The sequence below is a fragment of the Centroberyx gerrardi genome, chromosome 13 (assembly GCF_048128805.1).
Source record: "Centroberyx gerrardi isolate f3 chromosome 13, fCenGer3.hap1.cur.20231027, whole genome shotgun sequence".
NCBI classification, from domain to species: Eukaryota; Metazoa; Chordata; class Actinopteri; order Beryciformes; family Berycidae; genus Centroberyx; species Centroberyx gerrardi.
Window position 1 is genome coordinate 21,512,560 of NC_136009.1, and position 12,315 is coordinate 21,524,874.

Below are 12,315 nucleotides of genomic sequence, written 5' to 3' on the forward strand. Positions count from 1 at the left end.
AAATTGCCACTTGCTTCTATTGGCATTTTCCTCACTTGTTTAAAGAAAAAGTAAGATGGGGCGCCCCGTAGAGTAGAGCGCGTACCATAAGGCTCAGTCCTTCCCGCAGCGACCCGGGTTTGAATCCGGCCCGTGGTCATTTGGCATGTCCTCCCCTCTCTCTCTCTCCCATACCTTCCTGTCTCCCTCTAACACTGTCTCTATCAATAAAGCATAAAATGCCTAAAAAAAAAGAAAAAGTAAGCCTTCAAGAGTGCAAGAAAAAAAGAAATACTTGATCAGATGGACATTTTTTGCAGTGTGTCTGTCAGCGCAGGTGAACAGTGGAAAAATCAAGACCTGGGGGGGGGGGCGCCTCTGGCTTCTTATCGAGCCACAGCCAATATCTTTGTCTGCTAGCTCCTCTTAGGGCTCAGGCTAAACTGACATCCTAACAGCTAAACAAGCAGTGTCAAATAACAGTCATTAGCAAAGCATGATCAAATGGCCATCATCTCAACACAGCATTTTTCTGCTTTGCAACAGATTTATGAAATCTGGGTTTAGAAATGGAATTCAGAACTAGACAGAATAACACCAAATCTGAAGGCTTTGATGAAAAATGGTAAGATGTTCAGTATTTGAGTAATTTATAAGATGAAAACAACAGAAACAACTTTTAAAAAGCAATGTAATATGTAAGAGTGGTTCAAGCTCTGTATGGAAAGCTTTGTGCACGTATGATGTGAGTATCTAGATGCATTTGTCTGGCACTTTCTTTAATACAGCTCTACAATGTGTCAAACATAATATAACTTAATATAACAAAATTTCAAAGCCTTAATTGTGAAGAAGACCAAGGATCTTCACAGGATGCCATCTTATACTTGCCACTCATCTAGATGTTGTGATGGTACGTGTGTGCGTGTGGCCAAATCTAATCAGTTTTGGTAATGAGCATCTCCTGCAACCTCGCTTTGCCACTTTGCTAAACGGACGCACCCAATTTAGTGTAAAAAGGAGGGGGAAATTAGCAGTGGCTGCTCTGGGAGCAGCTCAAATTACCCCCGTTATAGAAGTAGGGAAAGGAAATGGGTTGTGACTCCAAACATGGGAGCTAAGCCAAGCCTCGTGGTTCTGCAGCTTTGTTTTCTGTGGGTGTAGAGACTACAGAAAGTGTGTGACCTACAGTCGCCTCTGGCAGGACTCAGCACTAGAGGGATGCACCGATACGACTTAGTCACTCCCGATTCTTCAGAGTGCAAAACTTTGAAATATGGGCCAATACCAAATTGATCCATTAATTTAAGACTTATTTTGGGGTCAAAATGATTATGTGATACAATCGACTGTTCTCCATTAGAGAGATCTATCATGCATGGAAAGAGCAAAAAAGTTGTTTGATCTCCAAAATGCTACTTGTGGCTCTTGGTATCAGATCTTAATACTGGGAAACTCTCCAACCCTGATACTCTATGTTAATCTGGTATCAGCCATTAGACACCAGTATTAGTATTGGTGCATCTGTGCTCAACATTCATAAGGGCACCTTCATGCACAAAAACTCATTTCAGTCACAACAGCAGGCCTGATACCAAAAGATGATAGAAAAGGAAATGCTGGCCACAATGAATTTAGAAGAAGTAGTTTATTTTGGAACTATTCTAGTTCTCCTAACAACATAAATAGGCTACATCTTAACAGGGCACCGAATGCCTCGCACTCTGTTCTGTGGTTCTAGCTGGGGCTTAACGGGTCTTTTCATGCTTTAGTGAAACTAGGCCAAAAACCACAGGCCCCAGACCACAAGACCACAGGCCCTGCCTGTGCCGACTGCAGGCCCATGATTGGAGATGAGTGCTTGCCAGTCGGCTTCTGGTCTTGGTTCTTCGTCAGAGGATGGCACATGTTAACTCAATTTGGGATCATCTCTGCCGCTAGACTTTTTTATAACACTTCCTCCTTAACATTTTCACCACAATTTGACAATAGGCCTTCTGGGCCTATTCAGCAAATCTATTCAAGGACTAGTGATGAGTATGAGCAATCACCTCAAGCACAAAGTCATTAATGGAAAAACTATAAAACCACACTTCAGCGGCAAGGGGACTGAAGAGCATAATAAGGGGTCTAGCTCTATTTTATGGAAACCATCACAACAACCTCAGATACATCAATAAGAGCTTGAGAAAGCAGACATGCACGGAGAAACTGGTTCAAAAGAGCAGTTAAATTATGTGGACTGAGCGTTGCGTAATGGTGCAAGCCAAGGAGTTCAGACAGCACCCATACGCAAAATTCTTCTCAGCGCTCAAACTTGAACTCTTTGGCAGTGTGAAATGGGTGGGCTTGTCGTTTTACGACAAAAGCCACTTCAGAGGGAACAACTCATTTCCCAGGAGCTGTGCATGGGGGCAATTAGAAATGTGGCATTATGTCTGTCATCTCCCTTGCCTGGGCTTCTCCACTTATCATGAGCAATGACAACACTACTGTCTAGTGAAAATAAACATTCACAGACTAACTGTCGAGGTGTTGCATCATATTAAAGAGCACAGTTCGAACTGCATTGACACAAAACTTGGCCTACTTAACTAAACCTACGCACATGACTTGGATCTGACATTTCAACACTTAACGGGACACAAGAAACTGTTTTGGCAAAACTCAACTTTTCTCGGTCTGATAAACACACAAAAAGGCTTACCGTGCCTTGTATTGCTATGAATTTAGTTGTGATGACACATTCATTCTGATGCTTACAAAAAATAATTATTTTCATTTTAAACAGTAGCCCTAATCTACTTTCATTTGATCCGATTAGAGAGTTGTAATCTGTAAATCTTAAGACTGGTTAGTTATGAACAACGAGAACAACGTTCCCAGAAGCAATAAACATCTACCAGCACAGCGCTAGAGAGCTGTTTTGCCACCATTAGTAGTGCGAAGTAATGAGACACAGAAACCTGACCGTATGAAAATAATCTAGGTGCGGTGGCATGTTCAAAATCCAAAACAACTGGCAGGAAGTTTCAGTTCTACATCACTTCCTTAAGGAGAGAAATCCAACTATGACTGAATCATGTAAACCGAGGTTTTCCCCGTTAACGCATTACTAGAGTGCGTGTAAACGCGTCAATCGAATTATTGCTGTAACCTGGTTATTCCCAGTTACCGTGTTATTAGTGACAGGGGTCAAATATATGTCAGGAGGGTTACAGTATTAAAACAAAAAGACTGCTTACTTCTTTGACAGTGCTTCTGTGTCCAGCAGCGCTCGCTGAAGTGTCCATTGATGGTGGTTGTCTGGCAGGTGGTCTTTCCCTTGGCCGCCCCCGGACAAACATCTCCACACTCTCGGTCGTTCTTGTTGGCCATGATGTAGTTGTCCTCGACAGTGTCCAGGATCTTGGACCAGTCCAGGGTGGAGAGGTAGCAGAGGTCCGGGTTTTTCTCAATCCTCACGGCTCCTCGGGTGATGTTCATCAGGCTGTGGAGGCCGATCTCTCGGAGCTGGAGCATCTCAAACACCACCAGGGCGTAGTTGAAGAACAGGTTGTTGCCCCTGATGACGGTGAGGTTGGGGAAGAGGTCGCTGAGGCTCTCCATGCCATAAACTCTGAAGAGCAACAGGTAGTCGGTGACCACTGTCAGCTTGGGGAAACTCAGGCCCCGGTAATCTTCAGGCTTGGTCTTGAACATAAGTAGGATCTTCAGGTGGCCTTCAATCACAGTGCAGTTCTCTAATGTCTGCAGGTTGGTCACATTGTTCCGGATGTCCTTGCTGGAACAAACTGAAAAGACATGAAAAGGGCGAAGGGGGAAAAAACAGGATCTTTAGAAACTAGATTCCTTCATGTACGACTCAAGAAATCTCACAGGAAAAACAAAAATAAACAACATTAAGCGGCTGTAATCACCGGTTAGGCTCCACAACTAATAGCTGAGCTTTTCTCAGTTTACACTAGGATCAAGGAAATAAGCAGCTGCGTCGTTCACTCTGCTGGAAAACCCAACACTTTGATGCACAATATCTTGTGAAAGGTCAAGATGTACGGTACACTCTCTTATGGGTTATTAAAAACAATATTGTACTACAAATAGGAAAAGTTATGAAGCTTGGATATAAACAAATTCTCCTGACACTCTAGAAAACAATGATTAAAATGCTGATATCAGAGAATTTATCTTGTTCAGTCGTCCATTTATTACAACTGGTGAGGCAAGATGTCAGCTTTGTAAACTTCAATTGGAAAACCAGTTTTGAGGAAGTTAAAGACGGTCTGGAGGAGAAAAAAATAGACCACTTGGTAATGAGAGGGGATATTTCACTGAAAAATATGTGGTTATGTCTCTGGCTTTGATGAAAACCAGACCCCTTTGCTGACATTTTGTTTAGCAACCACATATCTGGCTGTGAGCCACATTCAAATATGGAGTGCTGTCATCAGTGTCAAGTTGTGCTCATCCTTGGCTACTCTTGTTTGATTTGTGTAGCTGCTGCTGTAACTTAAGACCATAAAAAACATTACCTAATGTATTAAAAATATGCCTCTGCAGGGGCATTCAAGTGTTAATGGTCATGTGTTGCACCAGTAGTAGATTTGTGGCTTTTTCAGACATGACCTGTATGATCCTGTTTGACGAGAAATTCCATAACTATGCAACTGTGCAGATAGCCCACATTTTTTCCGTCTCAAACTTTTCCAAACTATACTGTATCACGATGAAGCAGCACAATAGCTGCATGTTAGTTACACCACACCTGTAGACAATGTACACAGTAAGTTTGTAGTCTACAGCCTACAACACCTCAACATGCATGATATTAGGCTATTACGTTCATGAGGTGCTTTTTGAAGATAAAAAGCTGACAGTAATGAGATTTCCCCCAACTCTCTGCAAACTCCTGGAAATCAGCCAGACTCTTCAGCAGATGCCTTTTGTGTGACATAACACCAGTAATGATGGCCATAAAAACTTTCCTTTACAGGTGCAGTGTGGGACATTCCAGGCCCAATTTTACAGTTCACAAGTCATGGCTGCAGCTGTAAGTGTGCTGCCTGGTGAGAGTTCTGTATTTGTTTACCAACCAACCAACCAACCCACCACCGAGCTGTGCACATCAGGCCAACTGGCCAGCCATGTGGGCAAGAGGTATAACAGCTAGGCATACACCTCTTTATGGCAGCAGCTCATTTTACACCTTGTGTTGCATAACAGTACAAGACAACCGGCACACTGAGTGTCCAATCACTAAGCTTCAGGATGACAAACAACAAGCTTTTCACTCCGTGACCTTTATAGCCAGAATGTTCACACCACGCAAAATAATCTAGACTTCAACCTACAACTTCTAAGCTTGTTCAAAATAGAGGCAAGATTTCTTAACATGGATTTCAATTACAGGCTTTTAAAAGCAACTTGACTCATTAAAAAAAAAAAAAAAGCACATTTCCCCCTTTCAAACTGCTTTACATTTCGATCCGCAGCCCTCCTTGTGGTCTCAGGAGCGCTGCCGAATTGTAAGCATGAATGGCATGCCTCGAACCTGTAATTTCAACACTTCCACTTCCAAATGAAACACTTCACATCAAACTGATGGGGAGTGCGAGTGGAGTCTGGAGCAAGTCTCGCCTACTGTAGACGAGACCCATTACCCAGACTTAACCTTGTGTAAGACATTTAAAACCATGATGAGCCTAGCCCTCTCTCTTTCTCTCTCGCATATGGTTTAAAAAACCAAGGCACCGGAAGTGTGAACATGAGGGGACAGCGGCAGTAAGCTGAACCAGCAGGGGCCGAGTACTGAGTGACCCTGTGGAGAAGGCAGAACATCACAGGGCGGCGAGTCCAGGCTCCCATCAGTGTACACTTTCAGCCAGGCCAGTATTTTTAGCACCGCATTCCCAATAGAGAATCTAATACACTCTGTCCGTACCGATAGTGGCTCGCATTGGAAACTGGAACACTGCAGGCCTGGTGTGTATGTGAGGAATTCTGGAGCAGCAGGAGAGAAAGGACTGGCCAGGCCGACTTCTCCGTGTGCGAACATTAGGCTCGGACCAAAACTTTGGCAGAGGTAGGAACTTGATGCGCCTCAAACATCGTTTTTGTTTTTTGTTTCAGAGCATAGCACCGAGAAAATGACCCACCCAATTCATGCAAAACAAATCAGATGCATTATTAAATGCTTCCTGTATAGAGTTAAAAAAATAGAGAAGTTTGGGGACACCACAAGCAATAGGGTTACCATGGCGACTCGGCCGGCTGCAGCTCTTCATTAACTTTCAGTACATCGCCTGCTCTGAGCCAGACAAGACTGAAAACACAGACACCGTGCTTCGAAGCGTCAATTACAATCATTAGGACGGCAGATTTCTACTGATCAACACCATCAGACCCCTCTACCGCAGCCCCCGCCCCCCGCCCCCCGACAGAGATGCACTTTAAAGGCCAATTAGAAAGAGGCGGGATGATGGTTTCCCGTCCCAGCAACACCCCAAGCAAGGAAAAACACGCTTTATTGACTCTTATTGCCGCCTTGTAGCACCTGAATAAAATAACAACGGGGGCGATTACCAGCCGGGAGAGAGCTCAAAATCAAAGTGTAGCTGTTGGTCACAAGATGTTTCCTAAATTTAACTCAACAGGTGCTGAAACAAACTTCCCCCGTGGAGTTTTGAATTCAGAATGCAAATACACGCAGGCTGTGTTACGGGTGCTCAGCCCTGCACAATCTAATAACAGGCGAACGGCCAGCGCTGAACATCACAGCCTACGCTAACAAGCATCACAAGAGTTGCGAAATGCAAACACAGTAACATATCTCGCTGAGAGTTGCTGAGCTTGACTGTCTGTCCACGAGTGCGCTAGGTGGCATAGGCATACAAACCCACAATCCTTTTTTCTACAGCTGCATCACTGACGGTGCTGATCTGGTGAAGGAGGCGGATCGGGGCGACTGGTTGCTAGACTGACGGTGCACGTTATCGCTGGGCCTCAATAAGCGTGCAGGAACACAAACATTCAATGATTGCAACACTTCCCTTTTCAAGGTTTCGCTGTTCTGTTGTTTTCCCAACCTAGGCTTGAACTGACTGCAGATCTACAGAATGCCGAGGTCACCGAGAAACACGCTCACTGTTTCCAAACCGCCGTATGATGTAATCCACGTTAAGGAGGGTTGTAAAACCTCATCAATTATTCATCCATCAGTTTTAAGCTACATTGTAAACACTCAAACTAACTTTTAAATAACACTTAAGACACAATGGTACATCACAGAATATACTCTTGCATTACAGGCAACTTTTGCATTTCATCCTTTTATGATTGATTAATTGATTCATTTTCAAATAAGCAGAAGTTTTGACAATCCTTGTTTCAACTCTATCCACCTCAATGCTACGTTTAATAAGTAGGTGTACAATCCTTAAACTTTGAATGGCTCTGGACAGCGATTGGGGTTAATTAAGATGGGAGGTTTGTCATCTCTTGAGCTGCACAGGATTAAATATTAGTCTGTTGGTGACATTACTACAACTCAAGAGGGATATAACCTCGAGAATGCGAGATTCAAGGCCATCTTGAATAGTGTAGGTTATCCTATAAATGTCTCCTCAGCAGGGGTTGGGGGGTTATCAAGTGTGCAAGCTGTTTGGTCAGAGGTGGCATCCCAAGCAGAGAACATCAACAACACAACATAGTATAGCAGTACGGGGAATGAAATATCTCACATTAATCTGGTTCTGTCTAAACAAACAAAAGTAATTCAAGTCCAGACTCTAAATAGAGTGGAGTGGAGTGAAAGAGAAGCCTGCAAACCACAAAGTTCCCCCTGAGATTGTGGGATGTGTGTCCTGCGGAGAGATGGCTCGAGACACAAAGAAGATAATTTGGTGATTCACTGCCCACCAGCTGCTCACTTCCACAATATTCTCTCTTAAGTGCAGGTTAGGAACACACAACATTATATTTATAAATAAAAATCATAAGCCTTTCTCCATTTTTACATCTAGGAGATCTGTTTTTTTGGCTACTCTGCAAAACCGGTACAATTTTAACACTTCAAAGATGGCAGATGTCATACTAAAACGACTAGCCAAGGCTTGACTTGGCATCTATTCGTCTCTAACTACAGCCTACATCAGAATTCATATTCAGGTTACTGAAAACTTTATGCATTCTTCAGGGTGTTAAGGCCACTGTTGATACTGAGGTAATTATCACCTCCGACGTGTAAGAGCACAATAACAAGTACATTTCCTTTTAACAGGGGCACGGTGTCAAGGGTAAAGAAAGATCTGAGAAAACAAGACTTCCTTGTCAAGACGCTTGTGTGGTCGGAGTGTCAGGCTGATGTGATGAGTGCAGGTGTGGCAGATTACTGCTTTTTCAAGCTATATAATGTTTTAACAGTGAACATGTCAAGCAGGATTAGAAGGCCATTGCTGAGGGTGACAATTACAAAAATCATTCTTTTGTGTACATGTCAAACACACTCATGACTGAGGCTGGAGATGGCAGTGGTAGTGTGTGTGTGTGTGTGTGTGTGTGTTTCACAGTTCCATCACCTGAGATCACTCTCCTCGTGAGGAGTCATAAATCAAGGGCAGCAGCTCCTTGGATTGCTGCCCACTTACCAGCCCTCCTTTAACAAGAATGATATTCAACAACAGGCCACCGGTAGCTGCATGGCAAGTCCCTGCTCTGACTGACACTTATGACAATGGGATGACTGTGAATGTGGCGTGGCGATACAGATTTATGAGCGAGATAGCGTCCTGACAACCTGACCACCTGAGACGAGAGACACAGCCTGAGGTGAACCAAGCTGGCAGCGGCACAACACCCACCAACTGACATAGAGAAAGACTGCAGAAGACAGGATTTTTAGGAAACATAAGACTGTGAGACACGTTTGCAAGTACAAGGATAAATGGCGAATTTCGACTGCCGTCAGCGGCTGAGAAAATTAAATCAAAATCACACAACCACTAAATATAAGCTGCATAATAAGTGAACTTTTCCATCAAGCTGAGCTGGACAGCTACCAACAAGTAGCTCAGAAGATTTCCTGAATTCGGCATTGGTCAGTCCAGCTTATGAAATCGGCCAGTGTGAGGCCCGAGCTCCACTCTTCCCTTGTGTGGTTCACTCTCAAGTCTGAGAGGAGCGAGAAGGGGGGGCAGCAACGCAATTACACAACTTGTTTTTGATTTATGTCTTAAAATTCTCGCTCAAACTGGTTCGATGACATCGCCCAACCCCCCCTCTCTAGAGCTGATGAAAGGTGAGAGGTATTTTTTGTTCAGAGCTCCTCTTAAACCTACTATTACAATATGACAGGAACAAACTTCATATACTGTACATAGGAGGAGGAGCTCTTGTTACTCTGTTTGGAAAACAAACACAAGTAAAACACTGCTGTGTATATGCACTTGCTTCAAAATGATTATAAACCTTATCCATAGAAAACAGGCTAAACCACTGTTTCTAACATTACAAGAAGGTTTTGGTCAAAGAACAGTAAAACACATTTCTCAGTCCCCGTTTGGACTGAAGGTGCCAATTGACTGACAGATGCTCCATGCTGTTTCAAAGATCATAAATACCTTAAAACGTGTCCCAAGTTGTAAAACTACTGAATGCATTAACACATCAGACTAGCAATTTAATTACAATTTAGTAAATGATTATGTTATAAGCAAAGCTCATCTGTAAAATCCCTCTTTATATTTTTGCAATAGTGCACCAAAACCAATGTCATGTATTTGGACATGCATTTACCTTTGTCAGCTACAATTTTATTGCATAGAGTGGAGCTTTTACTATTATTTAGATATTTAATATGTCTATTTTTCTATATATTTTTGAGAATTCACTCCACAGTAGAAAACTCTTAGAACAAAAGTAATGGCAGACACAAGCCAATGTTTCCTCCAACTAGGCAAAGCCAAGTGTCACAAGAATAGTTCGATTTATTTCCACTATTTCAGAAAGTCCTAAAGTCCAGACAGTTGAGAAATGGCATGAAGAGCTGCTTTCTAGGCAATGAAGAACTTTGGCAATTCTTCCTCCCATCTGTAAATCTCTAGTAACCTATATTGAATCATTTTGTTGTGATAAAAAATGACATGTCCTCAGTATATGGGACACTGGGTGAAAGAGTGACAGCACCTTTGAGCCACATAATGTTCCTATATTTACTAGATAATGGGCTCTGTGATTGTCTTTAAAATGTTCCTAACATTAAACAGTCATGTTGTCCTACAAGTTCTATACATTGTCTCACGTGTATAGGAGTATCTGCTAGTAACACTCAAGTAAGAAAGTAAGAAACTCGGGCGAGTATAAAAGGATTGTCAGGAGCTGTAAAGAGGGCTTATTGTTACATTCCTGCTCTGCCACAGCAATAAGCCAAGGCTTTGCATGTACAATAACAACCAATTTGTTCTTCTTAATTCTCAGACTACTTCTTTGGGACAAAACATTTTGTTTACAGTTCCCGTAGACTCAAATAGCCGATAAGTGTTAACCTTTGTCCCTTCAATACAGTGACTATCTACAACACCACTAGTGCTGCTTACCTGCCATTATCAAATCACCATCAATTAAAAACACACTATAACTTCCCTATAGGGACTTACAGTGTGTCTGTGGTAATCAGTAGTGGATTTATAGTATGGTCGTTTTTATCACTATAATACTACAAAAGGATATTATACATGGTTTGTAGTTTTGCTGCTATATTTCTATAGTGTCCTTCTGAAATTTAGAGTAACTGGGATTAGAAATGGGATTAATATGGGATTAATATATTTCAGTGGCTACCAAAATGGGGTCGTGGACCTAACGGGTCCCCATCAAAATGAGAGATAATGCAGTTTAACTATTATTCCACTTCATGGCACAATGAAAAATGCTTAAAGATGTGCATTTTACATTTTAGGTTTCTCTGCCCTCGCTGTTATAACCTCACCTGCAATACAGACAATTACTACTATATTAAAATCATATCTTACTATTGACTAAACAAATACATTTTTTTTATAATAGACTCGTGGTCTATTTGTGGGTCTTTTATATTAAGTCTGAGAAGCCCTGCTTTATTTTATTTTTCTTAAGTGTAGAGCCAGGCAGCTGTCAATTAAGGTGCGATCTAATTGAATAATTTGACATTATTATGCTGCTCATATGCGACATAAAATGTGATAATTAAAGTTACTTACTCTCTCCACTTGCTTGGTGACAGCTCCATACAATGCAGACAGTGGTCACAACAAAACCCCAAAACAAAGTCCGGAGCCACATATTGACTCGGGTTAAGTCTCTATCCAAGGCTGTCCGGGGCAGATACACAATAATCCCTTGTGAACACGCTTCAAACTAGCAAGAAATGCTTTCAGGAAATTGGTTTTGTTAAGCGGCGTGAGCCAACAGGTAAACAAAAATAAAAACGAGACATCCCGGAAGATGGGCGGAGGAACAAGTCCAACGTGTTCAGTCAAATACTAGCTAACGTTGCTAGCCACCTCATGGAAAAGCACCGTTAACAAACAACGGCACGGGACACGAATACTCGGTTTATGTATTCGTTCGCGGTTAAATTTATTGGTCGAGTGAATTAGCAGTTTAGTTTGTCTACGTCGAGAATAACAGACTTGTTGGCCGAGCAGGAGCTAACGTTAGCCGCTAGCAAACGAGAGTTAGCTAGCTGGCTCCACCACTCCAGTCCAGGCCACAAGTGAAGTTTGCGCAGCTATCCTGCAACTCTCTCAATAAAATTCCCCTTAAGGAATCGCATGCATAGCTGTACTATCGCTATACACCATATTTTTAAAGTGATTGGTTATATGCACGGAAATATTTCTATACCCGACCGGGAATTTAGAGTAATTTTAGAGCCGTTTGCTGCTGACTCGATGATTGTAGCTTGTGTGGCGTAGTGAGTCTTGCGTAAAAAATCCTCTCAGCTCCCCCAGCGAACACACAACAGCGATTACAATGTGCTTATTTAGCATGTGAAATATCAGGAGCTACATCCAAAGCGCAAACTCTTCAGTCAATGCAGAGATTTCAGTGAGACCCCCACTCTCAAAAGGCTGTCAGACTTCGTCGTGGCTCGGTATATAGTCCAGCTCTCCTGTTTTTGTGGAAATAAAAAAACAAAACGTGCTCCAGGTTGTTTTCATGCTCCGGGCAGATATCGACAGTACAATAGAGCGTTGATTCGAACGAGCGAAAGATAAGTGAAATAGAGTTTGAAACTTATTTTTCCTGCTCCTCCACAGCCAGAGGTAGATTGAACAGTCCCAGGTCCCCTAGGATCCC

The 12,315-nt window shown here is 42.5% G+C and overlaps 1 protein-coding gene across 1 annotated transcript in view; it reads right to left on the reverse strand.

Annotated features, from left to right (window-relative positions):
- insra (insulin receptor a) overlaps nt 1-12,315 on the reverse strand; it is a 50,763-nt gene extending 38,448 nt beyond the window's left edge. The window contains exons 1-2 of the mRNA XM_071909179.2: nt 11,214-12,315; nt 3,225-3,773 (exon numbers count right to left, since the gene is read on the reverse strand). Of these exons, the coding sequence (XP_071765280.1) occupies nt 3,225-3,773; nt 11,214-11,295 (631 nt within the window). The 5' untranslated portion in view covers nt 11,296-12,315. The remainder of the gene's footprint in view (nt 1-3,224; nt 3,774-11,213) is intronic.